At 54.9% G+C, this 20525-nt stretch overlaps 1 protein-coding gene across 1 annotated transcript in view; it reads left to right on the top strand.

Annotated features, from left to right (window-relative positions):
• Positions 1-19108, top strand: part of FGD3 (FYVE, RhoGEF and PH domain containing 3) — a 34152-nt gene extending 15044 nt beyond the window's left edge. Inside the window, exons 6-17 of the mRNA XM_082842058.1 lie at positions 162-300; positions 853-911; positions 3673-3819; positions 4164-4256; positions 5464-5543; positions 6921-6951; positions 7875-7982; positions 9038-9100; positions 17148-17270; positions 17569-17709; positions 18362-18508; positions 18775-19108. Coding sequence (XP_082698184.1) covers positions 162-300; positions 853-911; positions 3673-3819; positions 4164-4256; positions 5464-5543; positions 6921-6951; positions 7875-7982; positions 9038-9100; positions 17148-17270; positions 17569-17709; positions 18362-18508; positions 18775-19017 — 1374 coding nt within the window. The 3' untranslated portion in view covers positions 19018-19108. The remainder of the gene's footprint in view (positions 1-161; positions 301-852; positions 912-3672; positions 3820-4163; positions 4257-5463; positions 5544-6920; positions 6952-7874; positions 7983-9037; positions 9101-17147; positions 17271-17568; positions 17710-18361; positions 18509-18774) is intronic.
• The last annotated feature ends 1417 nt before the right edge of the window (positions 19109-20525 follow it).

The raw sequence follows: 20525 nt of genomic DNA, 5'->3' as shown, positions 1-20525 counted from the left end.
GGGTCCAGCTCCTTACTCCATCGTTCAACCTCTCCAAACTTCAGTTTCCTCTGCTGTAAGATGTGGTCTGCAGTCAGTTGGGTACAGTACTCCAGGCAGCCTCCTGGGGGATCCACATGTGTGTCCATGGGTGCCCCACACTGCCTCTATCTCCCCCACAGAAGCAGGAGATGTGCGGAAACCTGACGCTGCAGCACCATATGCTGGAGCCCGTGCAGAGGGTCCCCCGCTATGAGCTGCTGCTCAAGGACTATCTGAAGAGGCTCCCAGAGGATGCCCCAGACTGGAAGGATGCAGAGAGTGAGCCAAGCCGGCCACAGGCTGAGGGGCTCCTGGGCAGTGGGAGCTGGGGCCCTGCTGAAAACCCACATTGAGAGAGACAGAGAGTCAGAGACAGAAAGAGAGAGACAGAGAGATAGAGACGGAGAGAGCTCCAAGTGACCCCTAAACAAGGAGGTGACTGAGAGTCTGAGTGTAAGGGAAAACCGCCCCTGCCCCCATTGCAGTGCGAGGGGTGGATGATGGTTCTGTGGAGGGGGCTGCTAAGTGTTGGCAGAGCTTAGCCCTCACGAGGACCTTATGGGGCTGGCAAGGCTGCTCCTGGTGCATGGGCAGCAGCTGGCAGGCAGCATGGGGCAAGGTCTGCACAGGGGAGTGGCATGCCAGCCCCAGCGGACCCCCAGCAAATGGGATGCCTCTGCAGGGTCACACCCCCACATCCAGTGCCAGGTCTCACGAGCAGCCTGGTACAACCGTGGGAAAGGGCAGGAGCAGGGCAGAACCTGACACTAAGCCTCGTGGGGCGAGGAGCCACCAGGCGCCCTGCAGCTTGACTCTGTCTTCTTCCTGCAGGGTCCTTGGAGCTCATCTCCACAGCTGCCAACCACTCCAACGCTGCCATTCGGAAAATGGTGAGTGTGGGCGACCCTGGAAGATGCCCAAGGGACCGGTAGTTTGGGGCAGGGAGGGCACAGGGTGGGCCAGGTACTGTCAGCATGCATACTCACCCACCTGTCCCCCAGGAAGACAGAGACTCCACTGAGAGCCAGACAGGCCTGTCCCTTACTAGCTTGGTGATTGCTGGTATGTTATATAGCGCTCCATGCCTCAGTTTCCCCATCTGTAAAATGAGGTCACTGACAGAATCTGTCTCATTGGGCTGTTGTGGGGATTAAATCACTCTACGTGAAGTGCTCAGAACAGGACCTGGCATAACTTAGTGTTAGCTCTTGGTGTTAGCATCATTCATTTGTTCGTTCATTCACTCACTGAAGCTCTGTCAGCTGGGGCTGCTCTAACGAAGTATTGTAGACTGGACAGCTTAAACAGCAGACATTTACTCTCACCATTCCGGAGGCTGGAAGTTCAAGACCAAGGTGCTGGCGGATTTGGTTCCTGGCTTGTAGACAGCCACCTTCTCGCTGTGTCCTCACATGGCAAAAAAAGAGAGCAAGCTCTCTGGTGTCTCTCTTAATAGGGCTCTAATCTCATCATGCCCCACCCCTCCCCCACCCCATGACCATGACCTCATCTAAACTTAATCACCTGCCAAAGGCCCCACCTCCAAATACAGCCTGAAGGTGGAGGAGATGGTGTCCTCTTGTTGATCTAACGCCCCCAAGTAACAGGCTCTGCCGATGGGGAGGCCTCCGAGCCCATACCAATGCCTTTTGACCCAGTGGGCCCTGTCTTCAGAGGCCCTTGTTTGGCCTGCACACTGCCTGGACATGGTGTAAGAATTTCTAAATCCTTGCCCAGAATTAGAGATCAGGTCATTTCACAGGAGAATCCAAATTCCTGGCTTTACTGGAAAACTCTGAAAACCCCAGGCCCACACTAAAACCTGGGACGAGGCGAGGTGCCCCGTAAGTGGGCCGGCTCTCCAGGCCGCCACAGTCCCTACCCAGCCCTGGTTGCCTCAGTCCTGAGACCTATTTACTTTCACATGGGCACTGTTGTTGTTTGAGAGGAAAAAGAAAGTGAAATATTTCTTTGACCCCACATCTCTCAAAAAGGAGAAATGAGAGACGGGCCGCCTGTTTTGGGGCAGCTCTTGCTATGTGTGGTCCACGTCCTGTGTCCTCATTACCTGCCTGTCCCCGGGATTGGGTCTGGAGCCCCCAGACCAGATGCGCCTGAGGTCAGGCCCACAGTGGGGCACCCATGGCAACCTAAACAGGTGACATTTCACTCTAGATACTTTTTATCTAATCTCCCCTTTTCTTCCTCCCCAAGACTAAATCTAATGGAGGAGAAAGAGCTGCTTCATGGAACTCTGTGGTCATGAGCTCACACAGAGCCCATGGAGGAGCCCCCATGGGCCTACATCTCTGAGGGGCTTGGGGTGGACTCCTGTCCCACAGTAGCATGTCCACTGTGTGGCAGTTCTCGCTCCAAGTCTGGTGAGGCCTCTGTGACCGGCAGGGGGCTCTGGTCAGGTGTGGGGGAAGGCTTATCAATGTGTGCTCATGGGACCCTCTTCATGCTTCCACCTGTCCATCCCTAATCCCCTCAACCTGGACCGACACCCCAACCTCCCCACCTCCAATCTCCCTGGTCTCCGGTCCGTACTTCTCTACTAAGAGCTTTCTATGGGTTGCTTATTTTGTCACTCCCTGTCCAGAAGCCTCCTGGCCTGCCACTGCCTCACAGGTACACACATAAGTTCTCCTACATGTCCACTGCACGCCCAGCCCCCAGTACACACAAGGCCCTTTGGCCCTGCCTAGCCTGCTCTTCCTCACTCTCCATGCTGGCTCCCCCTCCTGCTCCCATGCCCACATCTACCACCTGTTTCCATACCAGAGGCAGAAGAGCTACCAAACCAGCCTGCTGCCAGGGAGTGCAGGCTAAGATTGGTCAGGTCCAAGGGCAGTGGTGCTGTAGCATGGTGGATCCATGCTCCTTGTTGCTGCGTTAAGGTTCCTGTAGGCTCAGCTCTGCCTTTTGCTGAGTTCACTCCTTCACTCTTGGCTCAAGCCCCTGGTCAGGGCCTATGGCCTCTTGGCCCAGAGCTGGAGCAATGAGCTGCCTACCCTCTCCCCTCACACCACAAGGGTGCTGGTTGGCCATGTGACCACACAACCAGTCTCGAGAACAGAGGGCGATGACCTGCGGGTAGGCAGAGGTATGGTCTCATCATGGCCCTGGGCCATCTGAGGGTGGAGCAGGAAACCAGGTAAGGCTACCACAAGAAGGGATGACTGTCCAGGGCAAAAGTTGCAGCTGCCCAACGTATCTCCTCTGACCCAATGCCCTTCACTGTGGAGGCTAAGAGAGCCAGTCCCAGTTCTCTAGCTGAAACATCTCCAGCAACTCACTTGATTTTTCTGTGCCTCGGTTTCTCTGTCTATAGATTGAGGATAGTAATAGCATCTGCCTCTTAAGGCCGGTGCTAGAATTAAATTAATTAATACCCACATGGTGTTTAGAACAGGGTGTGGCACATAGCAATGGTGCTAACTGTTGTTATTATTTATTACTCTCTGCAAGGTGAACCTCTGTTCTACAAGGCCCGTGTTTTCCCTCCCACCGTTGTCAGCAGGATCGTGGTCCCTCCTTGGTTCTGGACCACACTTGCAGGCAGGGTTCCACACACCTCTGGGTCCCCAGCCCTGGCAGACCTCCAATCCCTGTGGTTGTGCAGCTGCCTGAGCCCCGTGTCTCTCTCAGGAGAAAATGCACAAGCTCTTGGAGGTATACGAGAGACTAGGTGGGGAGGAGGACATCGTCAACCCCGCGAACGAGCTGATCAAGGAGGGCCACATCCAGAAGCTATCAGCCAAGAATGGCACAACCCAGGACCGCCACCTCTTCCTGGTGAGCCCCCAACCGGTCACACCCACCCCTGCCCAGCCCTGCCCAGCCCAGCTGCAGAACCACGCCCCTGACACGCCACACCCAGCCCAGCGGCAGAGCCTGGGCCTACCCAGCCACTCAGCCACACCCTCACCCAACCCAGGCCCAACCAGCTGCAGAGCCCCGCCCCACCACTAAGCCACTCCCCCAGTCCAACCCCCAGCATGCCCTCACCACTCCCACATTCAGCCCAGCCCCGCCTAGCCCTGCCCACTCTTGCCAGAGCCACGCCCCACCTCCTCCTTGGGGTGCTCCTCTGTGGAGTCAACCGCCCCTCACCCCATACGTGCCCTTCACTATCGCAGTTCAACAGCATGATCCTTTACTGCGTGCCCAAACTGCGGCTCATGGGCCAGAAGTTCAGTGTCCGGGAGAAGATGGACATTTCAGACCTTCAGGTGGGTGAGCCCCTCCCACCGATCTGTTCCCCTGAGAAAGCACAGAGCAGGTGTAGGGACACAGCGCTTTAGCCACCAAAGTACTCACTGCTGTGCAACTGGTTGCCTGACTACTTCTCTGAGCCTTACTTCTATCCTGACCCAGGCATGGGGAAACATCTCTGAGGGCGCCTTGGCCTAGCATCCTGGGCTGAATGGGCAGGATCCCCTGTCCCTCCACTTGGCCTACCTGCCAGTGCGCTGCCGGCTTCATGTTGGCAGGATGAAGGGCAATGCCAGGACCTGGGCCATCTCTTGTCCCCTGTGAAGTCAGCCCTAAGGGCCCCACTTACAGACTCTAAGGGAAACTTGGGGTGAATGCAGATGGGGTGCCCATCCTGCCTGTTCCCTAGTCCTTGGTCCATGCTCTCTCCACTCCTGCACCAATTTGGAGCCCAGATGAGGTTCTGCAGGCACTTGTACCCAAGGTCCAGATGACCTGTTGTCCCTGCTGTCCCTATTCCTTGCGTCCATTGATGTCTCGTGCTGTGGGGCTGCTGGAGCTGGAGTCAGTCCCCCTCTTCTGTGGGAGAGTGCTTTGAACTAACGGGCACTCCAAAAATACTGGCTAAATCAAAGTATTTCTTTATTCTAAAAAGTGAAGGGTTGCATTAGTGATGCAAAAAAATTCCCTTCTGACAGTGGCCAGCCTGTGGGCCACATCTACTCCCAAGGGCTGTGGGAGTAGAGTGTTGAGGGGATGAGGGAAGGCTCCCTGTTGCAGACACCTGCAGATGGAAGGTACCTGCCCATGGGGCCTCAGAAACCCCGGCAGAGTAGTGGAGATCCTCCTGGCTCTTCTCCTGAGATTCCCATCCCTGTGTCGGGAGTGCCTGTGGGTACCTTTGTGGGGAAAGGCACTGGGGCTGACTTCCTGGGAAGCCCTGAGAGCAGGCAGATTTGACTGGCACAGTTCCAAGAACAGTGAATGAGTGGTCCTAGCCCTGCCTGAGCAGGTCAGTGGTCCACCCTCCACCATGGACTGACTCACGGAGTGGCCCGCAGCAACCATGACCCTGAGCCGAGCACTCCCCTGCAGACTCACTGGGTCACCTCTGCCCCCCCTTCTCAGGGAAAGACCTCCAAGTCTGAGAGTGTGAGTCCACAGTTCAGGACCTGCTAAAAGTGACCTACTGTTTTTGTTTTGTCCTTTGTTGTATGCCTTCAGGTGCAGGATGTCGTCAAGTCAAATGCAGCCTACACATTCATCATAACTGGAAAGAAAAGGTCCCTGGAGCTACAAACTCGGTAGGTTTCAGCTGCCTTGGTGTCTGCCGCTGTGTGAATATGTTTGACCTGAAATTTTAGCAGATGGCTTCCTTTTCTAAACTGCATAAACTTTCGATGTGTTTGTGTTCATTTTACTCGCTTATCTGTGGTTTAAAATGTAACAGTACTAAGGGGAAGTCAATGAAAATTAAGCCTCTGCCCACCCCCTGTTCCCCACCCCCAGCAGACATTCTTAACCATCTCTGAAGTATCCTTCCGGAATTTCTGTCCCCATACATATGTATCTATTTTTAATTTTATTTATTTATTTTTTAAAATAAATTTATTTATTTATTTTTGGCTGTGTTGGGTCTTTGTTGCTGTGCGCAGGCTTTCTCTAGTTGCAGCGAGCAAGGGCTACTCTTCGTTGTGGTGCGCAGGCCTCTCATTGCGGTGGCTTCTCTTGTTGCAGAGCACGGGCTCTAGGGCGCATGGGCTTCAGTAGTTGTGGCACGCGGGCTCTAGAGTGCAGGCTCAGGAGTTGTGGCGCACGGGCTTAGCTGCTCCACGGCATGTGGGATCTTCCCAGACCAGGGCTCGAACCCTTGTCTCCTGCATTGGCAGGTGGATTGTTAACCGCTGTGCCACCAGGGAAGCCCTGTATCTGTTTTTTAAATCACAGATGACCATTTTCTATCTAGTCTGTTCTGCATCTTGCTTTTTTCATTTAATTTATCAGAAATCATCCCATATATGAGTACCATTTTCTAAAGCAGCATAATTTTCCAATATGATCGTTGGCTGGTTCCCATTGACGGGCACCTAGGTCCTCTGGGGTCTTGCTGTCGCAAATGGTGCTGCAAGCAGTGTCCATGAACCAAGTTTTGTACATATGTGTCGTTACGTCCATCTGGTAGATTCCTGAAGTAAAATTGCTGGCCAAAGGGTAGCATGTCCACTTTAAATTTTGGTGGCTGTTGTCACACTACTCTGTAAGATGGTGCATGACTTGTGGCGGGGCTTGGGAGAGCCCATCTCTCACTTCCGCCAATGATGTGAGATCTTTGCAATGACCCATTGTGGCCCATCGAAGTGTTGGTTTACATCCACTGCAGAGGGCTCTGCATACCAAGCTTACCACATCTAGCCACATCTGACTTCATCTGGCCACACCTGACCCCACCTGCACCCACAAGGCCACACTTAACTCCACCTGGCCACACTTGACCTCGCCTGACTGCACCTGGTGATACTGGCCACAGTGTTCCAGAGCCTTTGGGGCCACTCTCCCAAGCCGTGAGTTGCACTTCCAGGCAGTGAGCAGCACAGGCGTGTACTTCAGGGCTGAGAGGAATCAGGTGGTTTAGAGTCAGTATCCAAGACTAAATGAATAAAATACTCTTTTGGCTTTTATAGGACAGAAGAGGAAAAGAAAGAATGGATTCAGGTGAAGCTCCTAAAGTTTTAAAGTAACCAAATGACCAAATTCTTGAGTGGTATGGCCATTTCATGTTGGAGCAAGGGATGGGATGGCCCCGTGTCCCCCCCAGGTATTACCCACCCATCTATCCACCTTGAAGTGATGGGGTGACCAAGTTTATAAGCACCTTCAGACTCCACAAACCTTTGAATCCATTCTCTTATTTGGGGCTCCCCAGTAAACAAATAAACATAAAGGCCTGGAGGTGGACATGCAGGGAGGTGCCCTCACCCTGGGGAGGATCTCCACTGTCTGGCAGCTCCAAGGTAGGTCCGTGTTGTCCTTTCTCTCCGTGGCTGGCAGGAGAGGTGGGTCTTGCAGGACGAGCAGCTTGACTTCCAGGACAGAGCCTGTGCTTCCAAAGACAGGCCAGGCAGTGTCCTGGGGCAGCCAGAGCAGGCTCAGCTCAGAACCAGCCATGGTAGGGACACAGGTCAGGAGGGCCACGTCACAGCGGAGGCCAAGGCAGTGACTGGGGTTGGCAGACCACCACCAGGCCAAATGCTAACCATTAGTGATGGTTAGCCACCATTAGTGGCTCCCAAAATTCATAAGACAGAAATCTGAGTGAGAAGAGAAAAAGGAAATTGAAACAGATATTAGATGGGAATGCTGTTGCAGGAAGTGGAAACATGGCCTCGAATCCATATAAAATGTTCCAAGAGCATCTGCCCTTGGCTTGGAGAACTGCATGTGGGGTGGCACTGGGACCCGTGGAGACTGGAGTGGGGACCCGGTCAGTCACTGATCACATCCCTGAGCCTTGTTTCCTCATCTCAGAGGATATGTGAGGCTGTTGGTCAGGGGAAAACTCAATGACCACAGGACCCTTGTCCTCACCCTCCTGGAATGCTCTCTGAGGGCCCTTATTCTCTGTGGTTTTGTTTCAGGTCATTGAGGCCACCATTGAGAAGCACAAGCAGAACAGCCAGACTTTCAAGGCCTTCAGTGGCTCCTTCGGCCAGGATGAGGATTCCTCCCTCATTCCAGACCCGCCTGTGAGTGCCAGTGTCCCTGGGGCAACCCAGGCCCTTTGCACAAGGACTGGTGCTTTGGGGGGAAGCTGGTCCCCATGCTCTCCTCATGCCCACCTTTATTGAGCAGCCATGTGGGGACACGTGTACCTTATAGCTGGGGTGGTCAGCGCTTGGACAGGAGGGAGGGAAGGACAGGCCTGGATACAGCTGCTACATGAGGCATTGTCCTATCACATGCACCTAGGGGCTGTGGTCTTATCAGCAGGGGTAGCTTGCTCCCCATGGGAAGCTGTCCCAGGCCTGGGGGGAGCCAGGAAGCAGGATCCCCACCCAGGGCCAGATGGGTCCACCCTAGGCCTTGGCCATCCCCTCTGTCTAGGTACAACCAAACATGACTTCACAGTGAGGGTCCCTCACTCCATGCCTCAGGGACATCCCTGAAGCTAAGAGATACATAGCCCAGCCTGGTTGAGCAGCCCTGAGTCCCAGACACCAGGCCGGGTTGGCCCTCCCTGTGGTCTCACTGGTCTGTGGGCCACAGGCCACCTATTATCCACTTAATATTTGCATCAAATCTCCATTTTGTCTGCTTTCTGGACTATTTTAGAAGAAAACTTTGTGTTGTCCCCAGGCAGGGAAAGTACTGTCCCCTACCTTGAAAAGAGGTGACCTGGAAACAGAACCCCCCCACCCCACCCCATACCTGCCGTTAAAGTTGGTGCAGAGACAGAGCCTGACCATAGAAGGCAGGGCACCGAGCTCTCCACAGATGCCTGAGGACAGCTAGAGGCCAGGGCCACCTCACATGGTGTGATGCAGCTGGTTAGGCCGGGTGGGCCTCAAGGAGGTTCATACCTGCCCACCGCCCTCCACCCCAGCTGGGAAATGATAACTCTTCTGAGATGCCTTCAGTCCAGGGAGGACAGATTCCCAAAGTCATAGCAAACACCAGGCCCTGACAGTCTTCCTCCTGACCCTGTGACCAGACAGAAGGAATGGTGGCATTCCAACACTGCACTGGATGTCAGCATGTGGCCACAGACCTCTGCTCATGCCAGCTGTCTTGTCCCCTCCAGATGGTGAGCGCCAACTCAGAGGTGCCTGCAGCGGTAGCCACTGGTGGAGGGGGTGCTGCAGGGGTGAGTGACCCCCCCAGCTTTGACAGGGGCGGGAGGTGGAAGTTGGGGTCAGACCAGGGTGACCTGAGGGTGAGGGTTTAGCCTCCCCCTTCCATGTGACCTGGGTCCTCACAGTGATGGCCTCTGGGGCCTGTTGGTGGAGGGCTGGGGCAAGCCCGCTGGGACCCAAATGTCCATTTCCTTGGGTGGGTGAAGGTTACACAGCTGACTTCTTCTGAAGACTTGTGCTCTTTGCCACAGGTAAAGTATGCCTGGATGAAATGTGGATCAAGGCGGTACCTGGCCCTCAGGAGGCTCAGTCAATGTGGGCGGAGAAGGCGTGGTCCAGGGTCAGATAGCCTGCGTGCATGTCCCCACCCCGACAGGGCCAGGCCCCGGGACTATGCCCGAGTCCCTCCTGCTCTGTCAGTTTGGGAGATTAGTAACAGGGTAAATATGTGCGCCTCGCATGCAGTGAGTATCCAGTACAGGGAAGCATCATTATTGACCACTGGGCCTAATAGTCATGAAGTCTGATGACAGTTATAAGCCTAGACTACCAAGGAGGTGCTGTACCCTGCATCCTGAGAGGGGATTCTCCTGGGCATCTTCGTTTTGCCCTATCCCTCAGTTTTCCGGGCTCAGAAGGAATGAGTGGAGGCCTGAGCCCCAGCCTGACCCCTAAGAGGGGCTTTGCTCCTAAAGCGGAACTTCTTCCATGGGTAGGTTGGTCCAGCCCCCACATTCTCTCCACTGGGCCTGCCTCTCCTTCCCTCCCCCTGACTTCTCTTTCTCACATCCTTCATCTGGGCCAGCACTCCCTTGGTGGCAGGTGCTCCCCAGTTGGACAGCAAAGTCTGCCTGAATTTCGCACCAACTTGCAGAGCTCCTTCTTTTCTGGCTACGAGGGCCACCCTGCTGGTCATCACAGCCATTCTGGGTTGGCACTTGTTAGGGTCAACCCATTTTAGGAACAGGAAACGGGCTTGATAGGTGAGGAGACCTGGCCTTTGCCTCAAAGGCCTTGTGGTGGGACTTGACTTTCCTGGGACAGCAGCAGAGGGAGGGACGGATGTCTAGCTCCTCACGGGGAGTAAATGTTCCTGTCCTGGCTTAGATTTTTAGTAAGAAAACTAGTCCCCTCCTCCCACACAATCCATGCTGCTGGGTAGCATTGGGCCCCAGCTGAGGCCCCAGAACAGGTGTGCCCAGATGCTCCAGTCCCCTGCTCTGTTACAAGAGCAGAAGCTTTGCCAGGTCACCACACGACCCCTGACCCGATGTGTCTTTCACTGCCAGGCACTGGGAAAACCTTGAGGAGTTTTTGGGCTCCCATGGAGGGATGGAGCATTTCTAGGGCATGATGGGCTTCAGGGACCAAGTGAGAGGAGGGAACCCCCTTATTTGAGTGCTACTGCTGCCACAGGGTGGCACTGCGAGAACCAGAGGGAGCCTGTGCTAATTTGTTTGAACTCAGTCAGGAAATCTGAAAGCAGCATTATCAGCAGGGGAGAGATGGTCTTGTCACAGCCCCTCAAACTCCCTGAGGGGCTTCCTGCATTGGGGCTCTGTCTGGCCCTGCCTTCCTTCCAGCCCACCCTCCCCCACCATGCCCTGGCCTACCTCACCTGGCCATGTCCCAGGGCCTTTGCACCTGCTATCCCCTCTGTGCAGAATGCCTCAATTATGCCTGCTGTGCCCCAAGGCCTCATCTGTGAAGCCCTCGCAGCTGACCCCAGAGTCACTGACAAGTGTTTCTCACATGAAGCAACCCACCATCAGCTTTCTGAATCACCAAACTGTGCGTGTGAGGCTGGCAGTGTGCTATTGGGCTCCTTTCTGGAACGTCTAGGAACATCATGAAAAGCAGCTTGCACACTCAAGCTTCATCTGTGTAACTAACTGCCCAGAGAAAAATGACACATGGGGCCTCTTCAGCTTTCCAATCAGCTCCAGGGTCCCTTGGCCAGGGTCTCTGACGACCTCCATGATGGCCCTTTGCATGAAGCACTGCTGCTCCCTGTCTCTGCAGGGAAGCTGAGCTGGACCCCCTGCAGGGCCCTCTGCTATCCGACCCTTGGCCTGGGGCATGCCGGAAGGCATCAAGGGCCGTGAGCAACCCCCACTCTTTGTAGGGTGAGTCCACGGGCAGGCCTCAGTCCGTGGATGCGGGGTAAAGTAGAAATGGCTGTGGGCTGTGTGGTCAGGGAGACAGGGCTGAGGAAGATCCAGTGCCAGGGCAGAGACAGAGGAGCAGGAGGTGGGGCTGGCAGACACGACGGGCAGTGCCCATCGGAGAATGTTCTAGCTGGAAGGGACCTGAAGGTCCCATGTTTAATGTTTTAACACGTGGAGTGGGTCCTGACATGAGGCCTTGGGCAACTCCTCCCCCTCTGCCCTCACCTTCCCTTGGGTGGGGAGAAGAGAGAGAGAAGCCGTGTCAGGGGTCTGTTGGCCACTCAGGTGCCCCTCCGACTGGTTGCCCAACTCCTTTGACAGGTGAAAAAGTAGCTGAGAGCCCCTGAGGCTCAGGGCCTCAGCGCGGTCCAGGGGTCTGCCCGGGCCAGGCTGCAGACTTGCTGCGCATCGATGGCGACGCTCAGCCAGTGGATATGCGGGCCACCCCACCTTCTTCTACCCAGGGGCTCAGCCTTCCAAGGGCTCTGCAGCATCATTGACTTGCCGGATGCTTGGGCTCACAATTCAAGTTCAGGCCTCCTTGTCCCAGTCCCTTTATCCACCCCAAGCCAGGCCCAGGCCCTACAACAGACAAATGCTTGTCAGCAACAGACTTGCAGCTCCAGCCCCAGCACACATGGCCCGGTCATGGTTTTTCTCATTTGTGTTTCTGATGAGCACAGGTTTTGGTGGACCCAGGAGGGCAGCTCAGTGAAGCTCCTGCCATACAGGGCGAGTCCGAGATGTGCTCAGTGGATATTTGTGGAAAGTACCCCAAAGTGGGTTTTAATTCTGGCACTAGAAAGAGTGATCTTTGCTACAACATGCCAGATGTAAGCTTTTGGAGAGGAAATGTAAACTCACTCTTGGTGTGCTCATTTGATTTCCTGGTGTTGTCCTCAGACGCACAGTTCCCACTAGGCCCTCTTTCCTAAGAAAAGCTAAACCCAAACCAGGAAGTTTTGCAAGGGAGTCTTGCAGAATACAAAGACTTCCCCGTTCTGCAAAAGTTGCGTCTCTCTTCACGGAAGCACAGAATTGTCAAGGCCTCCCTGGGCTCCAGAACCACCATGGCAACATATGGACCCTTCCACGATGTCGTGAAAGGCCCCATCCCTGCCACCCGTCGTTCAGCATGCACAAACTTAGTGCCGCCCTTCCACCCCAAGCCCAGGACAGGCCTGCCTGTAAAGGGCAGAGGGCCTGGGCTGCACCCACCACAGGGCCAGGCCTAAGACCCGGGCCTACGTCCACACCCTTTAGGACCGATGATAACTGTGGCTCCATCTTCTGACGCTGGTTGTCAGGGCCACTGTTTGGGACCCAATTCTTACCTGAATTTTCCTCCTGCTTCCCTGCTTTGTAAGTGAATCTGCTGAAGAGAAGACGTTGAGTAAAACAGGCCCTCAGCACAGACCTCCCAGGCCCACGCTTGTGCATTTGGAGCGCTTTGGGTGAAGTCGCTTGGCTGTTACTAGGGAAGCCACGGTGCCACACCTCCCTGGTTAGACTTGGCCCAGGCCTTTCCAATGTCTCCACATCCAAAAAGAAAATCTGAGCCCCTCCCTTTGGTTGACTTATTCTATATCCTCATCCAAAAAGGAAGTATGGTTGGCCAGGAAGACCTGTCCTCAACGATGCAGGTGGGCTCACCTCAGCCACCTGGTCACCAGCCCTCGGTGTCGGGAACTGCCTGGGGGAGCCACATCAAGCATGGGCCATGGTGGCTTACAGTCTTCAGCACCGAGGAAGCTGGTACCCAGCCAAGAAAGCTGGTACTCAGACCCTGTCTGATCACCGAACTGCAGCCTAAAAAAAGGAAGCCAGGATGGGTCGCTCTTCCAAGCCCCAGCCCCAAGATGCCCGGCTCTAGGAACTGCCCTCTGGTCCCTCTGGCCAGGACGGGGTCCCTGCTGACCTTCAGCACCTGAGCTCTTGGCCACATACCCCTGACCCGCTACAGCCTCTCCTCCATCTTGTGGGCAGCCCTGCCCCTCAGGGATGCCCCAGTAGCCCCCATGGCCTCCCTGTGTTCTCAGCAGTTGTGCAGCGCTGTTCGCAGGGTCTGGAGAGCCCAGGTTCTGCAGCACATGTAAGTACTTGAAGGCAAGACGCGGATCCAGCCACCTGCCACTGGCCACTCCCACCTTGAGTGCCCTTGGTGTCCTCACCTGGAAAACAGGCATGGCAGGGTCACCATGAAGGCTGGTAGAGGGCTGAGGCTCCTGGGCCACAGCAGACCCAGGGATGGCCCCTCCTCTCTCTTCTCATGTCTGAGCCCCAGCAGTCCTGAGAGATGGTCTCAAGGAAAGGAGCCCTGAGTGGGGCAGACAGATGTGCCTCAGGGCTACAGTGTGGCTGGCAGCCAAGGCCGGGTGACAGGGGTGGCCTCCAGTAAGGCGTGTGGCTGTAGGGAGCGTCAGTATTGCTTGTCGGGTCTGTGCCACCCATTTTCCACCCACAGGGCTCTGTGGTCCTGAGCTGCATGGAATAAACTGAGAGGGGGCCCAAGGTTTTCTTACACCCAGTGTCCATGGGGTCAGGGGTCATGAGATGGAGGAGGAGGGTGATGGGGTCTTGGGCAGAGCAAGCGTCCCTATCACCCTCAGAGGCACCAGCTGGTCCCAGGGCTCCTCGTACCAGGGGGCCAGCATTGGCCTCACAGTGGTGGGGCCCACAGTGGGGTCTATGAGCAGAGGCAGCAGATCTTGGAAGCATAGGCCAGAATTAGTGTGCTCAGGCTACTTAACAAAGTGCCACAGACACTTATTCTCTAACAGTTCTGAAGGCTGGAAGTCCAGGATCAAGGTGTTGGTAGGGCTGGTTTCTCCTGAGGCCTGTCGACTTAAAGAAAAACACTCAACTTAGAGTTGGGTTTAAGTTTTACTCAGGATCTTACTGAGGACTATAGCCTGGGAGACAGCTCTGAGGAACTGCTTGTAAGAAGGAGGGGAGGAGCCAGTATATGTACGAATTTTTTGGCTAGGAAATACATGTAGTCAAGCATACATTTTGGTAAAAGATTCCTGCTATATCACAAAGAACAGATATCTTAAGTTAATACTTTTAAGTGATTTTCTCTGCATGGGAAGATGCAAGAATCTGGGGGTCACTGAAATTCTTTCTGAGATGTGCCTCTATCTCGGGGCCTGTTTCTCCAACACACAGAATGCCTCATCTTGTTTTTTTCATCCTGAATTCCCTCCCGGGTGCACTGTCGTGGGTGACTGCAGTGGGTGCATCTTAACCCTTATATAACTGGATGATGAGTGGCACTCTTTGTTCTTTTTTTGTTCACAGGCCTCTCTCCTTGGCATGTAGATAGCCATCTTCTCCCTGTGTCCTCACATAGTCTTGCCTCTGTGTGTGACCATGTCCTAATCTCCTCTTCTTATAAGGACACCAGTTATATTGGATTAAGGCCCACCCTAGTGACCTCATTTTACCTTAATCACCTCTTTAAAGGCCCTCTCTCCAAATACAGTCACAGTCTGAGGTGCTGGGGGTTAGAACTGCAAGCTATGACTTTTGGGGGACACAATTCAGCCCGTAACAGCCTCCAATGCCCAAGCCCCTCCCTTCTGTCTCCCTCACCCCCAACCAGTGCATCTCTTTCTCCTTAAACTTGCAGAGTTTATATTAAACATATTTTTAGCTTATTTTGTTCAAATTTTTATTAGGGAAGCTTTGGACACACACAAGTAGAAATAACAGACAGCGAGACCCCCACTCCAGCCTGGAGCAACTTCAGCTTTGTGCTGTTCATGTTTTATCTGTCTTTCCACCCCTATCCTCACCCCACCCCCACATACTCTTCCTTCTTCTGGGATATTTTAAAACAATCTCAGACCTCATTTTATTCTGCTCAGAAACACTAATGTTAAACTTATTTTAAGTGTTTCTCTTTTAAACAGAAAAAGTGTCTCTGGGCCTCAGTTTCCCATCTGTGCAAGGGAGAGGTTGAGACAAGCACTTCCAGTAGCCATTCGAGTTCTGACATCCTGGGGAATTTGATACGTATCTGTGACATTTCTTAAAATCTTAAGTTTGTGGTGAATTGACTGTGTTTTCTGCTGGGACCCCAGCGCCCCCTACCCACACAGAGAGGAAATGCTAAGGGGCTGGGACGGGGCATTTCCTGAGAGCCATGGTAACATAAGGGCGATCAGCAAAACCAGTCAGGATTCTTGTGCTGTGACGGGGTTCAGGGCCAGGGGCGGTTCCTCACCCCACTTTACAGATGAGGAAACCAAGCTTGGAGAGGAGAAGTGACTTGTGCAGGGTCTCATGGCTGATGAGGGGCAGGGCAAGGGCCTGGGAGCTGTTCCCCAACTTGCACCACTCCTAATCATATGGGGAAACCTAATCAGACAGCGCTACTGAGCCCCCACCCCAGCCTCACCCTGCATGGTCGGTGCCCACTCCCACCTTCACTCCCTCCTGCCTCCTGCTCACCTCCCAAGCCCTTGCATCTGGTGGGGCTGGGGTCCTGGACACGACTGATGTCACTATGGCCAGGGGTAGGCAGTCAGAGTGGACCACATAGGTTCCCTCACCCAGCTCTCAAACCGCTGTCCACAGTGCAGAGGGAACACAGTCCTCAATGGGAATGTGAGGCAGGAGGTGGGGGGGTTAGGGGGGCTGGTCAGTGAGTGGCTGGTTTGCTTTTCTACGTGTCTATTGGTTTTCTTCCTCTTTCACAAGCTGTTCTCCGTGAACACTTGAGAAAATCCAGATAAGAGAGTCAGATAAGAGTTACTCTACCCCAAACAGCCAATAAGATCATCAGGTGTGCTTCCTTCCAGTCTTTTTTTCATGCACGTACTCTTTTTGGTATAAACATTATACGCTACTGTACATTATTTTGCAACTTGCTTGTTTCCCTTAGCAATATAACTTGACACCTTTAAACAGTCTTCCAACATGTCGCCTTGACATCTACCTCCCATGTATGATTTATATACCTGTTCCTTAGTTTTAGACTGCATTAGAGTTTTTAAAATTGTAAATATGTTTAACTAAAAAAGGAATAAATACTTTTTAAAAAAAAAAAGTAAAGGGATAGAATAAAATGAAAACCTCTCTCCCACTGCTGCCTGCCACTCTCCAATTCCTCTTTGCTCCAAGGAGTTTGATGTGGTTCTTGTAAAACTTTTTGAGAAATCTTACACAAAACAGCTTGTTTAAACGTAAAAGAAAACAAACAAACAAAAAAGAAGTAAAAGCATTTTATAGTGTGTTCTTGTGACTAGTCTTAAAGATCTTCTAACCTCTCTGAACACACACCATGTTTCATGACTTCCCGTTGTCTTGCTGAAAGGACTCATCACTGCCCTCTTTTGTGGGAAATTCAGGCAGCATCGGAGGAGATAGAGAGGGGAGTCCAGCCCCTGACCCTGCTCCCATCCCTGGAGAGTGCTCTCACACGTGTTGGGCGGGCAACTGCACACCTCTGAGTGCCTGGCATGGAGCAGGGACCATGCTCTGGGGTCCAATAAAGGGCAGAGGATGGAAGCAAGGGCCACCTGGCTGGATGCTGGGTGCAGACACCCCAGTCCTTGGCGTCTGGGCTCCTGTGCAGAGCAGCCACCGTTTCCCCCAGTGTGGGTTCCGGTGGTTATCTTTGCAGACACGCAAAGTCACTGACCTCCGTGGTGGGACAAGTCATTCCAAGCATAGAGTTCCTGTTCCCCTTGGAATCTCACCCCGTGTGACAGCAGGGCAGCTTCTGGGGAGTGAGGCTGGGCAGGGGGCCATGGCCAGTGTGGCTCCTGCTTAATTCCCTTCTGCACGTCCGGCTTTCTTGCCCTGCATGTGCATTGCCTGTGTATCGCACAGCTGCCACTCCACATGCGCTGGGAAGCTGACTGCAGCCGTTTGCCTCCCACAGCTTGAGCCCAGGAGAGGGTCCTCTAAGACCAGACGTGACAAGGAGAAGCAGGGCTGCAGCAGCTGCGGCGAGACCTTCAACTCCATCACCAAAAGGAAGCGCCACTGCAAGCTGTGCGGGGCGGTGAGTCCAGGTGGAAGGAGGCCAGCTGCTGGGACCTCCATGTGCTTAGTTCCTCCTCCAAATCTTCTTTCCATGCACACAGACCCCTGGATCCTGGAACTTCTGAGCAAGAAGGCAGGCTCTGGAGGCCCAGCAGGGGCCAGACTTGGGGTCTCTGCCCTGTGGACAAGGCTCCCGACTCCCACGTCTCACAGACAAGCCCTTCCCCTCCACATGCCGTTACACCTCTCCTTCCAGCCTCCTTCTGGATAGTCTTCTGTCCCTGGGCATTGGGGTCACAGGTGCCCTTGTCTTGCAGGTCATCTGTGGGAAGTGCTCCGAGTTCAAGGCTGAGAACGGCAGGCAGAGCCGTGTCTGCGGAGAGTGTTTCCTGACCCAGCCGGTGGCCCCCTCAAGCCCCAGCCTCGAGGAGACCTTGGAGCCCAAGCAGAGCCCAGAGGTGGGTGGGCTGGGTGAGCCTTCCAGACACAAGACCCCAGAAGCCTTGACAGACTGTGCTCCTAGTACTGTCGCCTTCCCTGGGACCAGGACTGGTAGGGCTCAGTTGGGTCCATAGGCCACTGAGAGCAGCTAGCAGTTGAATGCCAAATATCACGTGTGTGCGTGTTGGGCTCTTAGGATCCAGTCATGGCCGAGAGCTTGGGAACCGTTTGCACTCAGGAGTTAGATGGTGCATTAGTCAGCTCAGGCTGTATAACAAATACCACAGGATGGACAGCTTAAACAACAGAAACTTATTTCTTCCTGGTCCTGGAGGATGTGAATGTGTGTGGTGTGTGTGACGTTATGTGTGAGAGGTGTGTGTGTGTACAGGGAAATCATCAACAGCCGCCACATTCTGGTTCCCTGCTGTTCCATTTTTTCCTACCTTATCTTTATTTCTGTCCTGACCCTTCTTGTGGTCTCACTGCCTAGAAGGTCCAGCCCAATCCCAAGTGGCCTTGCAGTGACCCTGGGGAAGCTCAGGCTGGCCCAGGCCTTGTCCAGTCTGTCTCCCCCTCCTCTCTCCCCCCAGAGCTTCAGCCTTGGTGCTTCCTGGAGAGTGGCTCTTACAAGGGAGACTCCACCTGACTTGTCCTCTGTGTCCCTAGAAGCCAGCCACTGTGGACCCTCCGCCCAGCCTGCTCTGTGGCCCCCTGCTGGTGTCGGATGGCGGCACAGCCTGGAGCAAGGTGTGGGCTGCCATCTCTGAGTCGGACTCCCTGGAGTTGGTGCTGCACCTTCGAGGAAGCAGCCAGGTGTGTCCTCTGTCCGCTGGGCCACACTGGGGGTGGGGGTCCACCCTGCTCCGGCAGCCCACAGCCTCAAGCCCGCGGCGCCCAGATAGGCCCGGGCCATGCAGCCTGGGCCCAACCCCACGTGGTGGGTGGCTCATGTGACCCTAGGGCCTCAGTTTCCCCGGCTGTCCAGAATCACCCTTCTGCTGCCCACTTGTGGGAGATGGTATTTAGTGATGCCAGGACTCCAGAGGCCGGGGTGCTGACGCTCCTCTCCTTTCCTGCAGGATGGCCAGCTGCTGCATGCCATCCCCCTCTCTGGCTGCAGGGTGAGTGTGCCAGAGCCCGCAGAGAGGCTGGATGCTGGACACATGTGGCAGCTGCAGCAGGCCCAGCAGTCTTTGTACCTGAGTGCCCCATCCGCCGAGCTGCAGCAGCAGTGGTTGGAGGCCCTGAGCTCAGCAGCCCACAGGCACCTGGCCCAGGCCAGCCCAGGGGCCCAGCAGCCCCAGGCCCCAGCTGCCCCATGAGCTGAGTCTCTGCCGTGTCTCCTAGCTGTACAGCCACCGTGGCAGGGCCTGTACTCATCTGAGAGGTGGCATCAGGCCACATGCAGGCATGAAGGGAGCCTGGATTGCTGAGGGACCAACAGGCCACATAGCACTTGGCCCTGGAGGGTTCCTCCACGTCAGAGAGGAGAAAAATGAGGCCCAAACAGGGGCAGCCAATTGCCCAGGGTCACCCAGCACGTCCCTCAAAGACCCGGGCCTCTGCCTGCAGGCCCAGCAGTGTGGCCCAGAGCGGGGCGTGGGGTGACTGTCAAGAAAACTCCATCTGAGTGGGCAGTGAGGGGTCATCTGCGCCAGAAGACAGAAGGAGCTCATGGGTGGTGCCCAGGACACCTGGTGGATGTCTGCAGTCATGCCACCCCTCCTGATGGTTGCCCACCCATCTATACCATCTACATCCATGTGAGCTGAACCATACTGGCCCCCCGGACTCCACCTCTCTCCTCTTTCCTCTCCCGGGGACTGGGCACACCCTGTGCCACCTCGTAGCTCGCCACCCCATTTGGAGATGCCTAAGGGAGCGAGTGGTGGGTTCCTGAATAGCCATGCTGCGAAACTACAGGGGGACCACATAGGCGTCGTGATCTGTGGCCTGAGATTTGTGCCTGCCTCCCCTGGTCGGTGGTGGACAGTGCTTATCTACATAAATAAATGCTGGCAGCCAACAGGTGGACACAGCCTTGGGTCAGGGTCTCCCCACAGTGGGCCTGGTTGGCTGGAGAATGAGGGTAACAGATGGGCACAGCCGGTAATGACGCCCTGGACCCCAATCCAGGCCTGCAGGGTGCAAGTAACACCCCTGTGGTTGCCCCAGGATGCAGCGGCATTAGACAGCGGGGCCTCAGACAAGGTACCATGCCTGGAGACCTGCTCTGTGTCCCTGGTCATGCTAGTGAGGTAGACAGGGCCATTTGCCCCTGTAGCAAGTGGAGCCAGACTTAGATACGGGATCGTGGGAGTGCTGGCTACTCACAAAGATGTCGGGAAGGTCTATTTGCACCAGAGCCCCGAGGGCCTTGAAGGAGAGCAGAGGGACCTAGGAACTGATGACTGAGGGGTGTCCAGTCCCTTGGGACCCCCATCCCTCTAACGTCCGCAAGGCACCCTGCGGGGATGCCTGTCACTGCCCAGCCATGGGCAGACTTGCAGGGCACATACCTGTGGGCTGAGAGGGTCATTGTGGGAGCCAGAAATGGATGACTGGTCATGGGTGAGGCAGGGGTGGGGCCCAGGCAAGGAGTGACAGGGCACAGGGGAGGTGCTCAGGGCACAGGTGAGCTGGGACCCAGGTGAAGTGGGCAGGGCCCAGGTGAGGTGGTCAGGGTCCAGGTGAAGTAGGACAGGACACGGGTAAAGTAGAGACCCAGGTGAGGTGGGCAGGGCACAGGTGAGCGTAGGCGTGAGTCAGCGCTGTCTCCCACATACCCACCCTGCTATGCTTGGATGCTGCTGCAGCTGTATACCTGCTG

Source organism: Leucopleurus acutus (assembly GCF_964270905.1).
Source record: "Leucopleurus acutus genome assembly, chromosome: 7".
Lineage (NCBI taxonomy): Eukaryota > Metazoa > Chordata > Mammalia > Artiodactyla > Delphinidae > Leucopleurus > Leucopleurus acutus.
The sequence above is the reverse complement of the archived record's forward strand: the minus strand, read 5'-3'. Positions and strand labels throughout refer to the sequence as shown.